This window comes from Geotrypetes seraphini, chromosome 2 (assembly GCF_902459505.1).
Source record: "Geotrypetes seraphini chromosome 2, aGeoSer1.1, whole genome shotgun sequence".
Lineage (NCBI taxonomy): Eukaryota > Metazoa > Chordata > Amphibia > Gymnophiona > Dermophiidae > Geotrypetes > Geotrypetes seraphini.
In genome coordinates, this window is record NC_047085.1 from 179,971,683 (window position 1) to 179,997,935 (window position 26,253).

Below are 26,253 nucleotides of genomic sequence, written 5' to 3' on the forward strand. Positions count from 1 at the left end.
GGGCGGTGAAGGGAACGGCGGTGACGGGGCGGTGCAGGGGATGGTGGGCCGGTGACGGGGCGGTGACAGGGACAGATTTTTTCCCCGTGTCATTCTCTACTTCTTAACTTTCTTACATGGTTCCCCCGACGGCAGCAGCACCTAAGTAGCTGAGGCAGAGCTGGATGTAGAAGTCCATGGCCCTGGAGGAGGGTTGTGAAGAGGAGCCTCAGCATCAGAATTGGCCATTCTCAATACTGCTTCAAAGCTGACCTGGAAATTTAAAAGTTATCGGTAATGTTGGCAAATAAAATAAATTGAAAAAATATATAATACAGGAAGTCACAAAACATTCAAATAATACGTGCAGAATAAACATGTACTCGTACTACTACTATTAATTATTTAGTACAGGGATGTCAAAGTCGGTCCTTGAGGGCCGCAATCCAGTCGGGTTTTCAGAATTTCCCCAATGAATATGCATGAGATCTATTTGCATGCACAGCTTTCATTGTATGCTAATAGATCTCATGCATATTAATTGGAGAAATCCTGAAAACCTGACTGGATTGCGGCCCTCGAGGACCGACTTTGACACGTGATTTAGTATGTTAAAAAATGCATACGGTAATATTATCTGAATCTTAAAGAGGATAAAGAAAAAGGGGACGAACAACCAGGAGATTTGGATCTCACTGCTATATTGGAGTCATCTCAAATTGAAACTATGACTAGAGCTACTTTATTGGTTACTTTTGGTTTTCTCCAAGATAAAGAAGCAATTCTTCATCTATTGTATAGGGCTGATAATGTTGAATTTCATGGATTCAAAATTTCAATTTTTCCTGATGTATCGAAGTTGACACTAGCCAGGTGTAAGAAATTCCTGGCTTATCGTCAACCTATTTTGAATTTAGGAGCAACCTTTCAGTTTCGTTTTCCCTGTAAATATTGCATTACATATCAAACTACCGGTAACAGATATATTTTTTACGAATCTGATCAGTTGCAATTTTTCCTTGAAGGTAAAGCAACTATATGAATTCCAGAGACTTCCATTCAAATTGCTAATCAGGCCAATAATTGATTTCAACTGTGTTCTGCAATTTGGTTTAATTTAGAATAATTTCTTAAAATTCAACTTTCCTTGGATGTGATTGATCTCCTCTCACTTCAATGTGGACTTTAGTAATAGTCACTAGTTTGGTATAAAGTGTTACTTATTTCCTTTTTAAATTGTAATATTTCCTCTCAAGTGATGTTTATTCAACTTGTATAAGATTATAAATAAAAAAAAAATGCATATGATATACGCTGAAAGGCATGTGAAGAGAAAATCAAAATATGGTTTCTCCATTCCATGGAAAACAAAGAACTGATGATCCAGTGAGCTGGCAGTGAGCAGGAAGGCACCTGTGCATGCATGGTACAGGCAGTCTTTTGATCTCTTAAAGTGACAGTTCACTTTAGATGGTCCATGCCGGGTTCTGTGGATGTAAAGTCATTCACCAAAACGCTCAATCTCACACATGGAAGACTATAAGGGAGTTCAGATTTCCACTCAGTTCTAAATGTTACTGGTGGGTGTTATTCTTCATTATTCCCATTATAGCTTTTACTTCAATTTTATCCTCTTATAATTTCATGCATCTGATTTATCTTATCTTAACTTTTCATTATAATTTAGCTTTTATTTCTGAGGGCTCCCCTTCCCAATATGTTTTGCTTGTCTTTATTAAGGTCGGGGAAACTGTTAAAACACAAGATATAAATAGTTTAATTATTCTTCCTAAAATACTATTCAACATATTTATTATTTTCATCTATAATTTATAGCTAACTTGCCTTTAAATGAAGTACAACTTTTCCATTTATATCAGCCGCTGGCCATCCAAAGATGGCCGTGACGTTCTTCGGGAGTGTAAAATAGATCCCCCCTCCCGTGACATCACCACGGTGCCATAGCACCAAGCAACCAGATAATTGAATTGACTCGTATGATTTTTTTGAGGGTTCCGTGGATGACATCACCCACATGTGAGAATATGTTGGCTGCTTGTCCTGGAATAACATTTATTTGGATGTGTCAAGTAGGGGTCCTGTTGAATTCACAAGTAGGGAAGAAAGAAAACACAAACTAATTCCTTCATACAAAATGTCCTCCTGTGCCATGCTTCTGCAGGGCCACAGCATATAGCATACACTATTGGGTTCTGGTCTGGCTCCCCAGAATTACTAGTACAATTGTTAGCATTTCACCTAGACCAGGCTGCGTCTAGCTGAGTCAAACCTATCGTTGTAAAGTTCCAAGTCAGACCAGGCTTATCTAACTTTATATATAGATGTTGGAGGCATATGCAGTTGGGCATCACTGCTTCTCTTAATCTAGCTGTGTCCTGAGTTTCTAAACTTCCTAACTTATTCTCTCATGGCTCCACCCTCCTGTTTTACTTCCTCAGGTACTTCTGACACTGTGATGGAGTGCCCTTTCGGGGAAGTGGCAGGCATCCCATAGACTGCCTTAAAATGACTTTTTCTATGTATATTTTCCATGGTTTTGAGGGTCATAAAATCATTTGTCACAGTTAGGATTTGTAGTTCATCCAGACAAATCACAATTGCTATTTATTGAATATATTGGTTCAAGGAATTAGTTACTTTACTTTAGATTAGCAACATTAAAGATGAACACATCTTCTTGATTAGCCAAACTAATGAATATGTTGCCCAAATAGTAATTGTAGTTTGTGTACACCAGTAGCTGGATTTGAAGTAACTTGTGAATTAATATGTAAATTACTCTGAATCCCTGGAGAAGATTGTAAGCTCTTTCGAGCAGGGACTGTTTTCTCACTCTTTGTGACTCTCTACAGCGCTGTGTGCGTCTGGTAGCGCTATAGAAATAATTATTAGTAGTAGTAGTAGTAAAGAAATTCAAACAGAAATAGAATTACCATATATACTTGAATATAAGTCGATCTGAATATAAGTCAAGACCCCCCATTTCCCCCCCCCAAAAGGAGGAAAAATGGTTGACTTGAATATAGGACGGAGGATTAATATTCAAGTGCCATTCCTTGCCAGGATCTGCACCCGTGTCCTCTCCCTCACGCCCTCCCCTGCCAGGCTCTGCATTCAGCCCCCCTCCCTGCCAGGTTTTGCACCCAGCCCCCTTCCCTTCCTGCCCTGCAAGGCTCTGCATCCAGCCCCCTTCCCTACCAGGCTCTGCACCCAGCCCCCTTCCCTACCTGGCTATGCAGGTAGCCTCCCTACTTACTAGGCTCTGCACTGTACCCTGTCCCCCCTCCCTGTTAGGCTCTGCGCCCTGTTCTACCTCCTCTTCCACCTCTGGTGGTAGCCTGGGACAAGAGAGATCCCTCCTGTCTTATCCCAGCCGATACAAATAATTTTTTTCCCCCCTCCCCCTGCGTACCTTTTCTGTTCCCCCCCACATACCTTTTCCGTTATCCCTGGTGGTCCAGCAGTGTATGGGCAGGACCGCACTCCTGCCCTGTTCACCTCCTTCCGGGCTCGGGACTCACGGCGCACAGGCACGCAGGAGCGAGCTTCTGGAAGGACATTCCGTTTTGAGGTAGTGATTTCTTTTCCCAGATCCAGCTACCTTTGGAGCAGAGGCAGGCTGCAGTACATTTCCAATACAGAGCACAGCGAGTAAGGCTGTTACAGCCTATAAGGAAACTCCAGGGGGTGTGTGCCTATAAATCTTCTTTTTACATGTTTCTGCATGTTCCTTTAGGTTACTCCACCTCTAAAATACTAAATTCACTAGTTTTATCTTTTTATTTAAGTGTTTTGGAGCCATGTTTTGGTGACAAAATGCTGCTATTGTGGCCACCTTGGATTTTCCAATTTTTAAAAAAGTTCTCTAGAAGCTTCAGATACTCTGGCAGGGTCCCTCTCAGCAGTCATAACAGTGGCTCATTTGTATCTGATAGTACAGTGGTGTCAGCAGTTGTTCACTCAGCCCAAGATAAATTCCTTAGTAGCACAGGTTACCAGGTGCACGTCCTTGACAAGTGTTGAAGGCATGGTATTACAGGTTATGTAGACTGCAAAGTGAATGTGATTCTTGATAGCTAATCGAAAGCACTAGCCTTGTGAATCAAAGCAGCTGCAGTAGCTTCCTTTTGACACGTGCCCATCATACCAGGGTGCGGAGTCTTGGATAGAGTGGGTTATGTAGCCGATACGCTCTACAACATTAATGTCATAAGCCAAGTTTTGGCTTATTCGATCTCTCCCTGCAGAATACTGGATCTGGCAATAGGCTGGACTATATCTTTCCAGGTCTTCAGAGTCCTTCCTGATCCTCCATTGGCTCTACCGGTCTTTGGCAGCGTCTGGTGCCATTACCGGTTTTTCAGCTAGTTGCCAATGTCCTAGCAGGTCTCTCCATTGGACTACTCCTCAGTAATTTGTCCAATGCTCCCTGGGTCCTTGACCATCCCAGCTTCTCCGTCGCTTGGTTGTTTTATCCAACACATACGCACTGAGGGCTCTCCCAGCTGACGCACACACCAAGGACTTCTAGCTTCTCCATCACCCAGTCGTCTTATCTGGCACACATGCACTGAGGGCTCTCTAAGCCCCTCAGTTATCTTCTCACAGACACACTGGGGACTCTCCTGGATTCTCCTTCATTGGTCCTAGCTCAAGCCTAAGTCCCTCGACTCCAGGCTCTACCGGATCCCCGCCTACTTCTTCAGCTCTTTCCTGCCAGTGTATAGGACCATGTGGGCCCTCCTTCCACCAGGCTTTCTACTGCTAATTGAATTATTAATTGTTACATGAACATAAGTAACAAGAACAGGAAGGAAATTCCCTTAGAAAAACAAAATTAACCACATTTTTTTCCCTCTAGTTCACATCAAAGTTAACATTGTAGATTCATAAAAAGAAAAGAAAATATCTTGCACATCACAGAAAGGTCAGTACAGGCAAAAACAATATCAAATCCTAAACAATCTAAGATAAATTTGGCTCTTTATTAGCAACGAAGGATTCTAAACATACTGGATCCCCAAAAATATGATTCTGTGCCCCATGTCACCAGCCATCTACAGGGAAATTTTAGGAAAAAAGATCCACCTCCCACTAATATATTTGGTTTCAGTGAGAGAAGGAATATACAATTCTGAGTTTGTTTGGAGACATCAGGGAACATCAATATAGCTTGACCAAAAAAAAAGGTATAATCTTCTTTAAGTTCTCATAATCGCCATCTTTTTTTCGACTGATGATATTACTAATAACAAAGTAGATCTTTCTGAATAATTTCTTGTGAAGTTTCCAAAAACTTTTAAGTCTAAAACTATCAGGAGAGTTTAGAACATCTTATCTTTCCCTCTGGAGCTTCTTTCTTGGCAGCTCGAGGTAAATAATAAGCTTTCACTACATTGGTAGTTGCTAAATTCAGCTGTAAAATATATTTTTCACATACATTTTAAATATGTCTCTAGGTGAAAGATTGGCATGATTCAGGACAATTAGGCAGCCTCAGATTCACCGCCCTGGAGGCATTTTCGAATACTTCTGTTTGTAAATGAATCAATAAATTTTCTTTAACTGAGGTCGCTAATATAGATTGACAGGATTTAACCTGAGACTCTGTTTTCTCCCAGATTTTTCTCGATAGTGCAAAACCTCTTATTTTGATTGATAAATTTATCAACTGTCTCTTCAGTAAATTATCTTGTAATGTCGGGTCCATTTTTGTTATTGCTAGAAATATGTCTTTAAGTGAAGCTTCCTGTGTTGCAGAGACAAGATCTTTAATAGGTTGAAGTTTAAATATTATTGGAGTTGGTACCTTAACTTCAATTGTTGGGCCGTTTTGCAAGATCAACATAGAAGGATCTTGTCCACTAACAGTCTCTTATGGTAATTCAGCTATTTCATTATGCTGTCCAGAAGATTCTTTTAATTGGAATGATGGTTGTGGGGGAGGAGTACATCCCCCAGATGAAAGGGAAGCTTCCAAAGGAGGGGGGAGGAGTCCAACTGTGGATCCGCAATATTTGTTAAATGCTTGTCTATATGACCTTTAACCAGAGTTGGAGCAAGACTCCCCTTAGTCCCTCTTTTTCTCATCTCCATAAGAGCGGAGCAGAGTGATACGCTCCTCAGTGCTCTGAAGGGACATTCCTCTTTGGGCATGCCTCTTCGGGAATGCATCCAGAATCATGCATCAGTGGCCGTGTATCACGGAGCAGACACCAAGATAAGGAGGAGCCAAAACCCCTCTGGAGTTAGCAATCTCTTGCATCCAGCAGGAAGCCTGTTCCAACCAGCTTTTCTCTCCGATGTTAACCCCTGAGCTGCGGAGCGGATGCTAAGATAAGGATAGGAGCCAAGACCCCTCTCTGATGTCAGCAATCTTTTGCGTTCAGCAGGATGCCTATTCCAACCAGTGTCTCTCTCCGATGTCAACCCACCAGTCCCCCCCCCCTCCACCAGGCTCCTCCTATCAGTGCTGGCCAGCAGTGACCTTCAGAGCTTACCGGCTTAGGCTGAAACCAGCATTCCTCCTCCCGAGGGTCACCCAACTCACAAAGGAGCTTCTTGCTTTCTGAGCTCTATGTGCTGAGAGCTGTTCTTTTCAGGACCACAGTCCACCTAGAGTGGACTGCTCCCAGCATCATTAGCAGCTCTCCTCTAAGGCTCCATGAGCTCCACTGATCATTGTTCTATTGCCTAAATTTCAGAGCAGAACAAAATATGTGTGTTGCTAAGGAAGTTCCCCATATTCCTCCTCTTTTCTTCTGTTTCAGTGGAGTTCAATTGCTTTGGTACCAACTGCAGAATGGAGGAATTCAAGATCTTAAAGTGACACCCTTCTGCAGATTTGTGGTTAGTGGGAATCATCAGCTAAAGAACGAATTCCTATATATATTAACTGAAACAAGATTATCGAGGTAAGAACCTAATTATTTGTTGTTAATAATGTCAACAATTTGTTCAGATGTATTAGGAGAAAATTTAATTTAATGCAGTGTTTATATATCACTAAATCACCACACTGGCTTTGAAGTGGTTTACAAAACAATATAAAATTTGACTTGTACAGTGATTAAAAGTCTAATCGTGTACTTCTAGTAATTTCCCATTTTGTCCCAATGGGCTCACAATCTAACTATAGTGCATTGAAGGAAGTATACAAGCATTGTAATCTGTATTTATATAATGATTTTATGATATGGAAAAACAATTTTTTTAACTGTATGTATTTATTATGGTTTACTGAGATTTGATTGCCTGTTTTTATTGGAATTGCTATTAGAATTATTATTATGGAGAATTAGATTGTTTGTATTTTAGGAAAAAAATAAAATTTTAACTTTTGCTTTTACTCTTTTCTATCCTATTTTTAAATGGAGTTCCTTTCCTGATGATTGTATATTATATATTGTACACCACTTGGATCCTTTTTTAGGCTGTTATGTGGTATAGAAAGTTTTTAATAAACATAAACACATATTTTCATATATGCCAGGAATAGTTAAAGCCAAAATAGAAAAACTCCAAAGAAGCAGAGTTACTGAGCAGATAGGTATTTGTCAAACAAGTAAGTTTTTAGTCATTTTCCGAAGGTGAAGTAGTTCTGTTCTTAAGGGTGCTAGAAGGTCATTCCAGGTTCTGGTAGTAGCAAACGTGAAGAGGGTGTTAATACTCATTATATTTCACTCCCTTGGATGACTAATCTTTTGGTTTGGGAATGGGAACAATATAGTAGAGATATTCTGTAAATTTTAACAAAAAGCATTAGCAAAATCTTGACATTGGAACACCAATTTAGATTGATTGGAACACATGAAGCAAGTCTGTGAGCTATTACAAAGAGTTCTTTTTGGTAAAGGATGAGGAGATGATGCGAGGATGAGGGGTTCCACTTCGTGAGGAACTGGACAATGTTTTGGGGCAAGAGCAAGCTCTTCAGGAGAGATGGACTGCACCTGAGCGCGGCGGGAATTAGACTTCTAGCAAACAATGTCAGGAGAGGAATAGAGCAGGCTTTAAACTAAGAATGGGAAAGCCGACAGTCGACCACGTGTCGACGATTCAGAAGAAGGTATCCCGAGAGGATACTGAGTGGGAAAAATGCTGGGAAGACATGATGGGCAAAAAACAAGAGTTCACAGATCAAGAAGAGAATGATAGGAAGATCGTAGCACAGGAAAAGAAAATGAAGGCAAAAAAATACCAGGACTTAAATTGCATGTATACTAATGCAAGGAGCATAAGGAACAAAATGGAAGAACTAGAAGTCATGGCCAAAAAAGAGAACCTAGACATCATTGGGGTCTCAGAAACATGGTAGAATGAAGAAAACAAATGGGACATAGCACTGCTGGGGTACAAACTCTATTGCGAAGACAGGTCAGGTCAGAAAGGAGGAGGAATAGCCCTATACATAAAGGATAACATACACTCGACCAGAGTGGACACAGCAGCGACGACCAACAAATCACTGTGGGTTAAAATACCGGGAAGGAATGGGCCCGAAATAAAGATGAGCCTGTACTATCGTCCACCTGGGCAAACTGAAGCAAATGATGAAGAAATGAAAGCCAAGATGAAGCAAAAAATGCAAAAGCGGTAACACGATTGTTATGGGAGACTTCAATTATCCCGGGATAGACTGGAGTCTTGGAAAATCAAAATGTGCTAGGGAGACCGGATTCCTGGAGGCTATACAGGACTGCTTCATGGAGCAGCTTGTCAGAGAACCGACGAGAGAGAATGCCACTTTGGATCTAATCCTCAGTGGGCTAAGAGGACCTGCAAAAGAAGTGGAAGTAGTGGGGCTGTTGGGAATCAGCGATCACAATATGATCAAGTTTAAAGTTGAAGTAGGAATATCGAAGGGGAAGAGAACCACAGCGACAACTTTTAACTTCAAGAAAGGAAACTATGAAGCGATGAGAGTAATGGTAAGGAAGAAACTTAGGAACAGCTCAAAGAAATCGTAGACTGTAGAGCAAGCCTGGTCTTTATTCAAGGACAAGGTGAGCGAGGCGCAAAATCTGTATATCCCCAGATTTAGAAAATGATGCAAAAAGAGCCGAACAAAAGACCCGGCGTGGATAACTAAAGAAGTAAAGAAAGCGATAGGAGATAAGAATTCATTCCGGAAATGGAAAAAGGACAAAACCAAGGAAAACTGGAAAGAGCACAGGAAGCATCAAAAAGAATGTCACCTCGTGGTTAGAAGAGCAAAAAGAGAATATGAAGCGAGGCTAGCCAGGGAAGCAAGAAATTTCAAACCGTTCTTCAGATATGTTAAAGGGAAGCAGCTGGCTAGGGAGGAGGTGGGACTGCTTGATGACGGAGATAGGAAAGGAGTGGTGAAGGAGGAAAAAGAAGTGGCGGATAGACTAAACATGTTCTTTTTGTCAGTATTTACAAAAGAGGACACATCCAACGTGCCGGAACCTGAAAAAATCTTCAAAGGTAAGCCTTGAAGATGTACACAAGCAGATAGATAGATTAAAAACTGACAAATCTCAAGGCCTGGACAGAATCCACCCTAGGGTATTGAAAGAACCAAAGGAGGATATAGCGGAACTACTACAGCAGGTTTGTAATCTATCCCTGAAAACAGGTTATGCCCATCTTTAAAAAAGGATCGAGAAGTGACCCGGGGAACTACAGACCGGTAAGTTTGACTTCGGTTCCGGGGAAGATGGCGGAAGCACTGATAAATGACAGCATCGACAAGCATCTAGAAAGGAATATACTGATGAAAACAAGCCTTCTGCAAGGGAAGATCATGCTAACAAACTTATTACACTTCTTCAAAGGAATTAACAAACGGATGGACAAAAGGGACCCCATAGACATCGTATACTTAGATTTCCAAAAAGCCTTTGACAAGGTACCCCATGAACTCCTACTACGGAAACTGAAGAACCATGGGGGAGAAGGAGACGTACATAGATGGATCAAAAATTGGTTGGCGTTTAGAAAGCAAAGGGTGGGAGTGAAGGGCCACTACTCGGACTGGAGGAGAGACACGAGTGGTGTTCTCCAGGGGTCGGTACTCGGACCGCTGCTGTTCAATGTATTTATAAATGATCTAGAAACAGGGACGAAGTGCGAAGTAATAAAATTCGCTGACGACACCAAACTATTTAGTGGAGTTGGGACTAAAAAGGACTGTGAAGATTTACAAAGGGACCTGAACAAACTAGAAGAGTGGGTGATGAGATGGCAGATGAAGTTTAATGTAGAGAAATGTAAAGTATTGCATGTAGGAAACAGAAACCCGAAGTACAGCTATACGATGGGAAGGCTGGTAATGGGTGAAAGTACTCAAGAAAAGAACTTGTGGGTAATAGTGGACAACACAATGAAACTGTCGGCACAGTGGACAGCGGCCTCTAAGAAGTCGAATAGAATGCTAGGTATTATCAAGAAAGGTATTACAACCAGAACGAAAGAAGTTATCCTGCCGTTGTATCAGGCGATGGTGCGCCCGCATCTGGAGTACTGCGTCCAATATTGGTCGCTGTACGTTCAGAAGGATATGGCGATACTCAAGAGGTGCTCAGAATCCAAGATGGAGTAAAAAACTTCAAATTGGGGTGCAAACCCCTAAAATGCGTTTTTTATAGAATCAATCATTGCACCATTTTGAGTGAAAAGGTAATAGAAAGTGCTTATTGAAAAACACTCTTGCTTTAAATGTCCAATAAATGTCCAATAAAGTGAAAATGTTCCAACTATTATATAAGTTCAACTACATGAGTTCAAATCAGAACTTAATGGTTCAGATAGCGTTGACCCGGCGAGGTTCTGACGCGTTTCGCCAATCCTGGCTGCCTCAGAGAACCTACTGCACTGCTAGTGAACTACTGCTTAGTTTAAAGGTGCTTCTTTATCTAAACAAAGTAACAAAAACAGAAAATGATGCTGGTTTGTAACAAACATTCATAGTGAAACAATTTTACAGCTACTAAACAACTCTCATGACGCTGACAGCAGGGTACCTGGTACAAAGGAACTTCTTTTACATTTCCTGTGACGTGGGAACTCAGCTGAGCTCCCTGTATTTGTATAATGACGATGTGTCAATCACCTAATGTGTCAATCATTAGGTGATTGACACATCGTCATTATACAAATACAGGGAGCTCAGCTGAGTTCCCACGTCACAGGAAATGTAAAAGAAGTTCCTTTGTACCAGGTACCCTGCTGTCAGCGTCATGAGAGTTGTTTAGTAGCTGTAAAATTGTTTCACTATGAATGTTTGTTACAAACCAGCATCATTTTCTGTTTTTGTTACTTTGTTTAGATAAAGAAGCACCTTTAAACTAAGCAGTAGTTCACTAGCAGTGCAGTAGGTTCTCTGAGGCAGCCAGGATTGGCGAAACGCGTCAGAACCTCGCCGGGTCAACGCTATCTGAACCATTAAGATTAGTTCTGATTTGAACTCATGTAGTTGAACTTATATAATAGTTGGAACATTTTCACTTTATTGGACATTTATTGGACATTTAAAGCAAGAGTGTTTTTCAATAAGCACTTTCTATTACCTTTTCACTCAAAATGGTGCAATGATTGATTCTATAAAAAACGCATTTTAGGGGTTTGCACCCCAATTTGAAGTTTTTTACTCCATCTTGGATTCTGAGCGCCACTCTCGTTTAAAAAGGTATTTAAAGTAGCTTGTTCCTTTACTAGTTTTTTGCCTGTTTATGGTCATTTGGGAACAAATCTCCCTTTTTTTGAAATTTACCCAGTTGTGTATATTGGATACTCAAGAGGTTTCAGAAAAGAGCGACACGATTGATAAAAGGTATGGAAAACCTTTCATATGCTGAAAGATTAGAGAAACTGGGGCTCTTTTCCCTGGAGAAGAGGAGACTTAGAGGGGATATGATAGAGACTTACAAGATCATGAAGGGCATAGAGAGAGTAGAGAGGGACAGATTCTTCAAACTTTCAAAAAAATGAAAGAACAAGAGGGCATTCGGAAAAGTTGAAAGGGGACAGATTCAAAACAAATGCTAGGAAGTTCTTCTTTACCCAACGTGTGGTGGACACCTGGAATGCGCTTCCAGAGGACGTAATAGGGCAGAGTACGGTACTGGGGTTTAAGAAAGGATTGGACAATTTCCTGCTGGAAAAGGGGATAGAAGGGTATAAATAGAGGATTACTGCACAGGTCCTGGACCTGTTGGGCTGCCGCGTGAGCGGACTGCTGGGCACGATGGACCTCAGGTCTGACCCAGCGGAGGCATTGCTTATGTTCTTATGGATCTTGAACTGTTGTGTTGGTCTTAAGTTGAGGAAGAAGGGCATAGCCTTGACTGTGATTAGCCCATAGGAGGATAAACAGCTTTTTGGTCTTTTTCTGTTGCATCTGCTGTGTTAACTGTGTTTTTGTCTCTAACGCAGTATGGTTTAAACTTTGCATTTCATAGACTTTCTTTAATGAAGCGTAGTCAGTTTAAAAGTTCTGCTTCTCACTTTGCAGACCTTGACAAAGGTCCTGGCCGTCGCTTCTGTGTGATTTGGGAACACTTCTGGATGGATCTCACTCCTCAAGCTCGGAGTCGACTTTTGAATTTGTGACATTGCTTATTGGCTATTTAGTGTGCTGTCAAACTGGTTTTGAGTTAAGTGATACGGGGGGAGGATAGGATGGGTGGGAATTATAATGTGCGTATACCAAAGAAAATTGTTAATTTTTTGTCCACTATGTTTGCGTGCACTTTGTCATTCAATAAAAATATTTAAGCATAAAAGTTCTGCTTCTAAAGAAAGTTGTCAGTCGTGGTGACCAAATCTGATGCAGGGTCCATAGGTAGACTTATGTGAAGTTTTGAAAATGGGAGTAAAAGGCAGTGTGTTTGTGAGAGTCCAAAGTCTACAGTAAATTTAAAATTGGAAGTGATGACAAGCCCGATTATCAAAACTATCAAGTTAAACATATAAAGAGTCTTTAACTAAAGATTAGCGCATGTTATTGGCAGCAGAGCCCATAGTGATAAAATGGGTCCTGTGGCAAGTAACATTAGTAAAAGACGTCCATAGTCAGTTTACAAGTCATCTTACCTAGTAGGGAAATGCATTTATGAAATCCTTACCTGAGTTCTAATGTAACTAGCTTAGAGAAGATGTCTGGCAGCATTAAAGAAATGATACGCAGTAGTAGAGAACCACTTAAATAATAAAACATTGACAACAGATCATAATTCTGGGGCTACAAGGGATGCTCATAGTAAAATGTGTTTAATCAGTAGATTTTTTTTAATAAGTATTTTCGTGGGAAAACTCATCCATGAAAAGGATCCCAAAATTATAAATAATTTGTCTTTTAAAGTTTAAAATGTAGTTTAAAAAGGATTATGTTTTAAAGATTAATTTGTGTTTATTTTTCATTTTAGGTTTTGTATCAACAGTTCAAGTTTTTCTTGAACCTCTATTTTCTAGTAGTGGCCTGTTCACAGTTTGTACCAGCACTGAAAATTGGCTACCTCTACACCTACTGGGCTCCTCTGGTAAACAAAAGCAAATGTGCATTTTAAATGTAATTTTTATGCTTGCATTTTCATTTCATGATCGGGTGCTGTCAATTTGACTTTGAGAAAATGCTCTAAAGCACTGCTTCTCAACTAAGTCTTCAGGATACACCCAGCTAATCAGGTTTTTAAATTCACTACAAAGTCACATCCTTCTCCCCTATGCACCATCCACTCTCCTGACACCACCCCTTCATCCAAACAACTCAGGAAGCTCCTCTTGCCTGGTCCCATCCTCTTGTCCCTCAGTCAACTACCGCTGACTTTTCTTCCTTCTCTGAAATCAAAGAGGAAGAAACTGCACAACTTCTGTCTTCAGCCAAGCCTACTACATGCCCCTCAGACCCTATTCCCACCCCTCTACTTGACCCTATTTCACATACTGTTATCCCTCCCCATCTGCCATATTCCCAACCTATTCATTTCCTGCTGCTTTCAAACATGCAGTGGTTAAGCTGCTTCTCAAAAAACCCTCTCTGGACCCCACCTGCCATTTCAACTATCGCCCTGTCTCCCTTCTTCCTATCCTAGCCTAGCTTCTTGCTGCCTGGACTTCATTTCAACGCGACAGATTCTTGATCTTCTACAATCTGGCTTTCGCCCCTAACACTCTGTAGAGACTGCCCTCACCAGTCTCCAGTGACTTGTTCAGATCTAAAGGCCTTTGCTCTATCCTCATCCTTCTTGACCTGTCTGCTACCTTTGATTCTGTTAATCACAACTTACTCCTTGATATGCTGTCCTCGCTTGGATTCCGCAAATTTGTCCTCTCCTGGTTTGCCTCCTATCTCTCCCATCACACCTTTAATGTATGTGTTGGTGGGTCCTCCTCTGCTGCTACCCCGCTAGCGGTTGGTGTACCCCAGGGTTTTATCTTAGGACCTTTTCTTTTCTTTTCTCTTCTCTTCTCTCTCTACACCTCTTCCCTCAGTGCCTTGATCTTCTCCCATGGCTTCCAGTATCACCTAAATACTGATGACTCTCAGATCTACCTCTCTACACCCAAAATTTCACCAAAAGTCCAAGAAAAAGTCTCTGCCTATTTGACTGACATTGCTGCCTGGATGTCCTGCTGTAATCTGAAACTAAACATGTCCAAGACTGAGCTGCTTCTCTTTTCTCCTCCTTTGTTCTCAATCTCGGTAAATAATATTGACATCGTTCCAATCTCCTCTGTTTGCAACCTTGGAGTCGTTTTAGATTCTGACCTCTCATTTTCCACGCACATCCAACAAACTGCTAAGGCTTGTCGCTTCTATCTCTACAACATTGCCAAAATTTGCCCCTTCTTCTCTGAGCACACTACCCGGACCCTTGTCCACACTCTTGTAATATCACGCTTAGATTACTTCAATCTTCTTCTCACTGGTTTCCCGCAGTGCCGCCTCTCTCCCCTGCAATGTGTGCAAAACTCTGCTGCAGAACTCATCTTCTACCAACCTCTCTACACTCATATCACCCCTCTCCTTAAATCACTTCACTGGCTCCCTATCTGCCTTCGCATACAGTTCAACAAGCTCCTATTGCTGACCTACAAGTGTGTTCATTGTGCTGCCCCCTCAATATTTCTCCTCTCTTCTCTCTCCTTATACACCTCTCAGAGAACTCCATTCCTTAGATAAGCTGCTCTTAGCTGTACCCTTCTCCTCCAGTGCCAATTCCAGACTGTTCCTTTCATCTAAGTGCCCCCTATGCCTGGAATAAATTACCTGGGTTTTTCTGCCAAGCCCCTTCACTTAGTTTGTTTAAAAGCAGACTGAAAACCCACCTTTTTGATATAGCCTTCAGTCTATAACCTTACTCCCCACTGCTCATTAACCCAGCCAGCAGATTAACCATGCCCCTTAAATGTATCCATGACATCCTCTTTGATTGTCTGTTTAGATTGTACGCTCTTTCTGTGTCTTCTTTGTGACTCTGTACAGCGCTACGTACATCTGATAGTGCTATAGAAATAATTAATAGTGCGTAAGACAAATGCAAACTTGTGTGCAAGTTTATCTCATGCCTGTTCCTTATGAAGATACAGAAAACCTAACTGGTTGGGTGTGTCCTGAAGACTTGGTTCAGAACTTCTGGTCTACAGTAAGATACCAGATAATGCTTGTAAAAGTTTGTATTTGAGTGGAAAATTAATCTGTGCTCGATGAGATTATAATCTGTATTTCTGGTTACATCAGCACAGGAGTCTGTACCTTAGGTGTTATCCATCTGTAGTTGTTAACTGCTGCAGAAAGATGCCAATCATATCTTTCAGCTCCTCCTTCACCAGTGGAGCATAGTGCCCTCTTCAGTTATTCCTTCTACAAACGAATTGATAAGGGGTGTTCTGTTCAGTTTTTATTTTCTTATTTTCGGGCATTTTCTGTGTTTTTCACGTGGCTTCGAAGCCAAGAGGTCCCTATTATTGGGGGCTACTCCGCCTGGGAGATGATGCCTACTTTTTGATCCATTAATGCTTGGGGTCCATTCCCCTGGGAGCCCGCTTGCCTGCTGATTTATCAGAGACTTGAGCGCAGACTGTGGGGCCCCTATGTAACAACCCTTTGGGTATCAGGGAACCGGCTGCATGTTAAAACACACTCCCCCCCTGGTTTTCTGGGGTGCGGTTTTCTGGGGTGGCGTACTCAGTCAATGTGCAGCCCAAAGATCTCCAGAGGAGGACAGTGTCTAGCAGGAATTTGAGGCAGAAAGTCCTTTCCTTCAGACAGGTTGCAGCAAAGTTGTCAAAGATAGGCACAGCAGAAGCCACAGTGAGTAAGTTTATTATTCACAACTGTAATCCTCACTGGTTCAGGTTCAATTACAGGATGGCAAAAGGGCACACAAAGCCTGTGTGACTTTGGTTCATCTCATTGCCTCCTGTTGAATGTAGCTCGTCTAGTTACTTCTGTATTATACTTTATAATTATTCAGAAATAAAGACCAATTGACAATGCAATTTCTTTTTACTTACCGTTTTAATGCAGTGTCTCTAGCATGCCCCAATGGGACCTGTTTTGCCCTAAAAGGGTTCATATAGGAGCTCTGCATAATACAAAAACATTATATTCAAGCCTGATTATAGCATACAATATTGACACCTCTTAGACTGTGTTAAAAATTTCTACTAATTAACTATCTAATTAATCCTGTTTGAATACAGTGTAAAATTATTTAAATAATCAACTGTATCATACCTTCTCATAAAAACATATCATGTATTCATAATAATTTACAATTGATTACTTCATATGTAACAAATTCTTCAATGTATAACCCTAAATAAAATCCGGAAATGTACTAGTATGCAACCTAAAAAAAAAAAAAAAAGCAAATAGGTGAATGATAGTAAGTGTTTTGGCCGATGACTGGAGCAAGGAGCAGGAATACTACGCTGACCATCTCAGTTTGTGATTCAATAGCTGTGCATAGGCTCCGATTCTGAGGCCGTTAGTGTAAAGCCTGGAATAACAAGGGCTGGAAACACTGATGTGTACTGTTCAAAATAAGTGGTATTCTATATATTTTGTGATTTGTCCTAAATAAAATCCATAATATTTTCAATTAAATACATACTTTCAATCAAATGAATAATTGTATCATTCATCAAATATTACTATACTGCTAACCAATACTACAATTGAAAAGATGCGTTTTAATTAATAAATTATTTAAAGGGACTAAGTGATATAACTACTTAATTTATCTTATGAATTAAGCACCACCACCCGGTTAATTTGATTTGTCAATTGTTTAAAAACAGAGCGTTTGCCACACACAAATTTTAAAATGCTTCAGTTTATACTAACTAGTATGAAATACGGGTTATGTTGATTTAGTTTTGTTATCACAGCTTCATTCTAAGACAAGTTATTTCTAAAGGTTATACACCTCTCGGCTGCTAGATTACAGCAACTCTCATTAACTCGAGTCTGTCGTTTTAAGACTTAAAATACAACAAACTCAATTTGATTTTCCTTTCAAAACGCTGTGAAACTTAGGGCTTCTTTTACAAAGGTGCGTTAGGGCCTTAACGCATGGAATAGCGCACACTAGTCGCTACCGCCTCCTCTTGAGCAGGCGGTAGTTTTTCAGGAAGCGCGTGCTATAACGCTCGCTAATCTGGTGCGTGCGCTAAGAACGCTAGCGTACCTTTGTAAAAGGAGCCCTTACTTTCAAATATAGATATTCTCTAGCTCAATGTTCTTCAACCTTTTTACACCCGTGGACCGGCAGAAATAAAAGAATTATTTTGTGGACCGGCAAACTACTAGGACTAAAATTTAAAAACCCCGTTTACGCCCCATCTCCGCGAGTTCAGTCCCCACAAACCATCTGATCCCATCTGCACAAGCCGTAATTATGATTTTATATTGAACGTATTTTATTAAAGTATAAAAAGAAACAATATTCTGAACAATTGTGATTTTATAAATACAAATATACAGAGCATGGACCAACAAAACTCCTGTCTCCCCTCCCTTTCACATATATCCCCTCTACTATCAAGAAAACTGAACAAGCCAAGATATTATAGAATGCTACATAGAAATATTACGCTAACAGAATACTTCAGTCCCCAGTTTTGTCTCTAGCAGGATATATATTTCAAATGTGATATATTCTAATGACAAAATAGAAATAAAATTATTTTTTTCTACCTTTTGTTGTCTCTGGTTTCTGCTTTCATCTTCTTTTCACTCTTTTCCTTCCAGCATCTGCCCATTCCATCCAATGTCTGCCCTCTCCCCCTTCCATATGTATCTGACTTCTTTCTATGGCCCTCTTCCCTGTCCATCCAGCCTGTTCCTCCTCTCTCCTTTTTACATCATTCATTCCAGCTTCACTGCCTTCTTCATTTTTATCTCTCCTACAACAGATCTAGCATCTTTATTCCTCTCTCATTTCTCTGCTGACACCCTTTCCAGCATCAATGTCTCTCTACTTTCTCATTCCTCTTTCTGCCCTTTCCCTCATCTGATCTCTCCATTCCACCCTGACCCCCCCTTCCCCTCCTGTAATCTCCCTGCCAGCTGTTTCCTTCCTTTTTTCTTTCTCCCTTCCCTCCTTCCTTTTTTTCCTTCTCCCTTCCCTCCTCCCTCTATCCAACATTAACTCTCTTCCCATCCCTTTCCATCCTCCCCTCCCAGCAGCATCTCTCCTTCTAACTCACTCCAAGTCCAGTAACAGCTCTCCCTTTATCCAGCAACTTCCCTGCCTCCTACAGTGGCTGTCTCCCCTTCCAGCAGCTCTCAGTACTTGCCTGCAGGAAGTTGCTGGTAAATCACTGCCCTGGTGGGAGGGGAGACAGCCACTGTGAAGGCTCCCCAGGATCTTGCTCGCACACGCTGACCATCTCTCTCCACCTGCACCTGAATCTGCAGCTCTCTCCGTTCTAATCGCAACTTCCCCGCGGCCCTCTTCAGCAACTCGGCAGGGGCGGCGATCAAGATAGGCTGCCGACGTCGGGACCTTCACTCTCTGATTCCGGCCTATTTTGTTTCAACTTCCTGTTTCCGAACAGGCGAGACTCAGAGAGGGAAGGCCTCGACGTCGGCAGTCTGTCTTGATCGCCTGAGGCTGGGAGGAGCAATAGTCGGCAGGAACCGCAGTCACCAGGAAATTTAACTGCCGACTTGATCTCGCTGGCCCTGTGCGGACCGGCAGAAATTTTCTGCGGACCGCCACCGGTCCACGCACCGGCAGTTGAAGAACTGTGCTCTAGCTCATTCACACTACAGTGAGTTTCAAAATTAAATTATAAAGTTCTTAGAAGTTTTTACTTTATATTCGAGCTCACCTTTTTTAAGTGTCCTTCCTTAACTTGGGTCTAGAGTGAATCTGCACACCCGCCATACTATGTGGGTGGGTAAAAAAGTTAAATTTAAGAGTTTTTGGAACCAGGATTAGATTCCCCACCTCCAAGGCCTCTTTCCCTGAATTTATTAAACTTAAGGGAAGTCTCCATGGGCTGTTTTTGGCGTGATTTTTCTGGCAGCAGCCATCTTGGATTTTAAACAATCTTTTTTTTCAAAAGCATCCATCTGCCTCAAAACCCCTCATTTTGACAAAAGATCACCTGGAATGTACTCCTCGGACCAGTCTGCCCCTGTATCATGCCAGTTTTGTGCAATTTTATTGGCAGAAGAGCAGCCATGTTCCACATGCTGCGGAACACATGAAGGGACGGGAGCTTCAGGCTCAGCTTTTTTTGAGTCCTCCAGGGTCCATAAAGCAGGAAAAAAATCCTGCTTGGAAGCTGCAAGCAGCAAAGGCACATAGACCCCGATTCTGCAAACTGCGCCTAACTTTAGGTGTGGTTTAGACGTCTGTGGAGCATGTCACACTCCGCGTTACTTAGATGTAAGATAGGCGTCAGATATTCATCTAAAAATTTTTTTTTCACTTCTAGACGTATTTAGTTATATATAAAAATGTGTTTTTACCGATTCTGTTCTATTATTTCAGGATTGTAAGGTTTAACATAATACAAACACAGTATACCATCTTTAAAAGGATAATAAAAACACAGTATACAATCTTTAAAAGGATATTAATAATATATTATTTTCAGTGGGATTTGAGCTGGGAACATCAGAGTGAATCTTGAAAAAAATGTGACATGCTAACCTTCATTCTAATCCGCTGTGCTAGACAACAAGCCATACAAGAATAGCAATTCTGGTTTTTTTTATACTGTTCCGTATAGGCAGTTAATTCTGCTAGGATAGATGCCAGGAGACAACACAAGCATGATCTTACTGCCCTGTCATATTCTTTTTCTTCATTATGTCAGGATTGTAAGCTTTGTCAAATCAAAATCTATATTGTAGGCTATTCCAGACTGGACTCTAGCATACTTATTTCAAATTCAACACCAGTCAAACAATCCTCATAAGAAATAACATAAATTCTTAACGATCCTCAGAGGGTTTAGAATGTCCCATAGGTTGACATGTACATGTTTCAAAAGGTCTTTTCATCAGGATTGAGGCTCCCGTAATTAATTATCGTGTTTGTTTAGGAGCCGCTCCTCTCCATAGAGTATCATGGTACTTCTGTGCTTCATAGGAAACTGTATAGCAATTGTAAAATGAGCTCCTTGAAGCAGTGTAAAGAAGAGCTGTTTGAGCATTGTTTGGGCTTTAGATAGATGTGGTTTGAGCTTTAGATAGACATTTCTCTGAATGGGGTTTAGGCAGATTTTGGACGTTTCCAAAGTGATCTTCTAAATACAGTTGATGCATTTTATTTTGTGATTCAGCCAGCACATAAACAGGACACATCCATACAAGCATATTGAATTTAAAACTGCCTAAAGAAGTAATGCTATTAGCTAATTACAGCACATGAAAATCACAGCTTTAGGTTTCAAGCTCGAAATAACACCTCCTTTCTCACTAAACTTTGCTCCAATCAGTTCATTCTTCAAAGCAAAGAAAGCCCATAACTTCATTTGGCAAAGCTTAAAAACAGAATAAAACACAGAACAGACCTGAATGTGGCTTCTAGTTCATTGCAAAGGGAGGTGTGCAGCTGCACAATGCTGACCTCATTGCTGAGATCATCAAGGTGCACCTGCAAGGTACAATGCCACAAGTAAAAGTTGGGCTGGAAGTTGAACTCACAACCTCTGCAAGATCAGCACAGAGATTTTACTTATTGAGCTACACCACCTTCCATTCCAGTTTCTCTGACTCCCCTGTCATATCATAGCTTAGTGATCTGCTAAGGTATCATCTGCTTAGCTATCATATCACAGTTAGCTGAGATATGGCTTAAAGCAGGGGTAGTGAATTGTGGTCCTCGAGAGCCGTATTACAGTCTGGTTTTCAAGATTTCCCCAACGAATATGCATGAGATCTATTTGCATGCACTGCTTTCAATGCATATTCATTGGGGAAATCCTGAAAACCTGACTGGAATACGGCTCTCGAGGACCGGAGTTCCCTACCCCTGGCTTAAAGCACTGGTTTCATTGTCCCAAAAGCCAGAATCTCAAGTATGGTTGCATAAATGTGACATGGAGTCAAATACTGCCATTTTTATCAAATGCAAACTCCACTTTTGGAATTGATTGCTTCTAGTATTGCTAATGTTGTGCTGTTTGAGATGAAAATTAGATTTGATTGGTCTGTAGATTGTAATTTTTATTAAAATTAGTGTTGTGTCAGCTGAAGTACATGAGGGAGTCAAACCCACACCAGGCTCACACGCCAACCTTCATTCTAACTGTGTGCTACCCAGTGAGCCATAAAAGAATAGCAATTCAGGTTTGATTATACTGTTCCGTTTAGGCATCGTTTTGACTGTAGCTACGGTGTGCTTGTGACTTCGTAGCGGAGTGCCGGAAGCATACCGCAATGGCTGCAGTTAAGCATAACTTAAGCTGTCAGGGTAGGAAATTTCTCCCCTGACTGAAAGAAGCCATTTCTGGCTCACCAAGTTAAGGCACCTTGTTGCACCTTATTCATCCTCTCCAGCTCTCATATAATCTCATTTTCTCAAATATTATGCTGGTTGCAGGCTGTGAAGCAGGAGACATGCCAGCTACCCTGTTTGCCACCCCCTAAGGGCCTCCCCACTTCTCTCCTTTGCAGCCTGGGCCTCATGGAACACTAGATAAGACAAAGGTCAATGTGGCAAAGTTGCTGAAGTAGTGCTTATTAAGGAAACACTAATGCCCAGCTGCTACTCAATGTAAATAAGCACAAGGTGAAAAATGGTTTAAGATTTTTATTGCACAGTCTAGGAAAGCAGCTCGCAAGTGTAATATCAGGCAATTGCAGTTCGATGAGATGGATGACAGTTATGCAGAGTAAGCCACTCCTAAGTCCAAGTTGTTACTGTGATAGAATTGTTAAGGTCCCATAATCTGCTCCTGGTAGGAGAAGGCAGGCTGCAGATAAAGGAAGATGGATTGAGACAAATTAAGAGTTTATTGGTGAGTTTTAGGCTCTTTTACAAAGGTGCGCTAACTGTTAACGCATGCATAGGATAACATGCAAGCGTTAACATTTAGCACACGCTAACAGCGCCCTAAACAGCACCACTTTAAGCGCATGGTAAAGTTAACGCATAAAGTTATCCTATGCATGCGTTAACAGTTAGCACACCTTTGTAAAAGATAGCCTAAAACTCACCAATTTACCGTTCTCTCAGAAAATCATCAATAACTAGTAGGAATGCACTGATAGAACAGTTCAAGATTCTGGGAAGGAAGTTGAAGATGAGGACTCAGAAGATAGCGTTTTCAGAGATCCTACCAGTACCGAGGGCAGATGTGAAGAGGCAGATGAACTATAATCGATAAATGCATGGATGAGGAGATGGTGTGAGGAAGAGGAGTTCCACTTTATAAGGAACTTGACAATGTTTTGGGGCAAGAGCAAGCTCTTCAGGAGAGATGGACTACACCTGAGTGCGGGAACAAGACTCCTAGCAAACAACGTCAGCAGAGGAATAGAACAGGCTTTAAACTAAGAAGAAGGGGAAAGCCGACAGTCGACCAAGTGTTGACAATTCGGAAGAAGGTATCCCGTGAAGATATTGAGAGGGAAAAATGTTGGGAAGATACAACAGGCAAAAAACAAGACTTGACAGATCAAGAGGATGATAAGAAGAACGTAGCACAGGGGGAAGAGACAATGGGTGAAAAACAAGAGCTGACAGTTCAAGAGGAGGATGATAAGAAGAACGTAGCACAGGAAATGAGTATGAAGACAAAAAAACACCAGGATTTAAACTGCATGTATACTAATGCCAGGAGCCTAAGGAACAAAATGGGAGAATTAGAAGTCATGGCCAAAAATGAGAACCTAGACATCATTGGGATCTCTGAAACATGGTGGAACGAAGAAAACAAATGGGACATAGTACTGCCGGGGTACAAACTCTATTGTGAAAACAGGTCAGGTCAGAAAGGAGGAGGAATAGCCCTATACATAAAGGATAACATACACTCGACCAGAGTGGACACAGTGGCGACAACCGACAAATTGGAATCACTAAAGGTTAAAATACCGGGAAGAAATGGGCCCAAGATAAAGATGGGCCTGTACTATCGTCCACCTGGGCAATAGGAAGCAAGAGATGAAGAAATGAGAGCCGAGATGAGGCGAGAATGCAAAAGTGGTAACACGATTGTTATGGGAGACTTCAACTATCCCGGGATAGACTGGAGTCTTGGAAACTCTAAATGTACTAGGGAGACCGGATTCCTGGAGGCTATACAAGACTGCTTCATGGAGCACCTTGTCAGAGAACCAATGAGAGGTAATGCCACTCTGGACCTAATCCTCAATGGGCTGAGAGGACCTGCAAAGGAAGTGGAAGTTGTGGGACCGTTGGGAAACAGCGATTACAATATGATCAAGTTCAAAGTTGAAGTAGGAATATCGAAGGGGAAGAGAACCACAGCGACAACCTTTAACTTCAAGAAAGGAAACTATGAAGCGATGAGAGTAATGGTAAGAAAGAAACTTAGGAACAACTCAAAGAAATCTCAGACTGTAGAGCAAGCCTGGTCATTATTCAAAGACATGGTAAGCGAAGCACAAAATCTGTACATCCCCAGATTTAGAAAAGGATGCAAAAAGAACCAAACTAAAGACCCGGCATGGATAACCAAAGAAGTGAAGAAAGCGATAGGAGACAAGAAACATTCATTCCAGAAATGGAAAAAGGACAAAACCGGGGAGAACTGTAAAGAGCACAGGATGCATCAAAAAGAATGTCATCGAGTGGTCAGAAGAGCAAAAAGAGAATATGAAGGGAGGCTAGCCAGGGAAGCATGAAATTTCAAACCGTTCTTCAAATACGTTAAAGGGAAGCAGCTGGCTAGCGAGGAGGTGGGACCGCTGGATGACGAAGATAGAAGGGGAGTGGTGTAGGAGGACAAAGAGGTGGCAGATAGACTAAACATGTTCTTTTCGTCAGTATTTACAAAGAAGGACACATCCAACATGCTGGAACCTGAAAAAATCTTCACAGGAGATCAAGCAGAAAAATTAACATCTATGGAGGTAAGCCTCAAAGACGAACATGGGCAGATAGATTAAAAAGTGACAACTCTCCAGCCCGGATGGAATCCAACCTAGGGTTTTGAAGGAACTAATGGAGAACATAAGAAGTTGCCTCCGCTGAGGCAGACCATAAGTCCATCCTGCCCAGCGGTCCGCTCCCGCGGCGGCCCATCAGGCCCATTGCCTGAGTAGTGGTCTATACCTATCTATACCCTTCAATCCCTTTTTCTTCTAGGATAAGAACATAAGAAGTTGCCTCCGCTGGAGGAAATAGCAGAACTACTACAGCAGGTTTGTAACCTATCCCTGAATAAAGGTGTGATCCCAGAGGATTGGAAGATAGCCAATGTTACGCCTATCTTTAAAAAAGGATCTAGAGGTGACCCAGGGAATTACAGACCGATAAGTCTGACTTCGGTTCCGGGGAAGATGGTGGAAGCACTGATAAAAGACAGCATCAATGAGCATCTAGAAAGAAATAAACTGGTAAAAAAAAGCCAGCATGGCTTCTGCAAGAGAAGATCGTGCCTAATGAACTTATTGCACTTCTTCAAAGGAATTAACAAACAGATGGACAAAGGGGACCCCATAGACATCGTATACTTGGATTTCCAAAAATCCTTTGACAAGATACCCCATGAACGCCTACTACGGAAACTGAAGAACCATGGGGGTCGAAGGAGATGTACATAGATGGATCAAAAATTGGTTGGCGGGTAGAAAGCAAAGAGTAGGAGTGAAAGGCCACTACTCCGACTGGAGGAGGGTCACGAGTGGTGTTCCGCAGGGGTCGGTACTCAGACCGCTGCTGTTCAATGTATTTATAAATGATCTAGAAACAGGGACGAAGAGCGAAGTAATACAATTCGCAGACGACACCAAATTATTTAGTGGAGTTAGGACTAAAGAGGACTGCAAAGATTTACAAAAGGACCTGAACAAACTAGGAGAGTGGGCGACGAGATGGCAAATGAAGTTTAATGTAGAAAAATGTAAAGTCTAGCACGTGGGAAACAGAAACCCGAAATACAGCTATACAATAGCGAATCTCCTCATGGCTAAATTTGAAAAGAATTGGATCTATGAATCAAATTTTATGGTTCACATTAAATTATGGAAGAGATTCATAGACGATATATTCTTATTGTGGACATCGACTCAAGAACAGCTAAGGAATTTTTTGAGGTATTTAAATGAATGCCATCCTACCATCAAATTTGAAATGAAGAGTAACACTCATGAATTGACATTTTTAGATGTTAAGATTAATCAAGTAAATGGGAATTTTTTAACATCTGTATTCACAAAGCCAACTGATAAGAATATATTATTGTGATACACAAGTATGCATCCGAGTGTTTTAAAGAACAATCTCCCAGTATCGCAATTCTTCAGGTATAGAAGAATTTGTTATTCAACTGAGGTATTTACTAGTAAAGCGGTAGAGCTGAAACATAAATATGAAGTACGTGGATATCCAAAATCAGTGATTACTAAGGCGTATAAATGAGCAAAATATAGTTCCCGGGAACAACTTTTACAGTATAAGCATCGTTTAGAAAATACTGACTTTGTGACATGTTATGCGATTTTCTGATGTTTCTCAACGACTAGGAAGAAAGATTAAAATCTTATGGCCAATGGTGCAAACAAAACAAAATTGCCAAGAATTGGATTGTAAAGTGGCATTCTCACGGAATAAAAATTTAAAAGATCTGCTA

General features: G+C 41.3%; 1 protein-coding gene across 6 annotated transcripts in view; it reads left to right on the forward strand.

The window, feature by feature from the left end:
* ATP9B (ATPase phospholipid transporting 9B (putative)) overlaps window positions 1-26,253 on the forward strand; it is a 668,517-nt gene that overhangs the window by 114,719 nt on the left and 527,545 nt on the right. For all 6 annotated transcript variants that reach the window (XM_033934419.1, XM_033934424.1, XM_033934423.1 and 3 more), the window contains one exon: window positions 13,392-13,505. In XM_033934419.1, coding sequence (XP_033790310.1) covers window positions 13,392-13,505 — 114 coding nt within the window. The remainder of the gene's footprint in view (window positions 1-13,391; window positions 13,506-26,253) is intronic.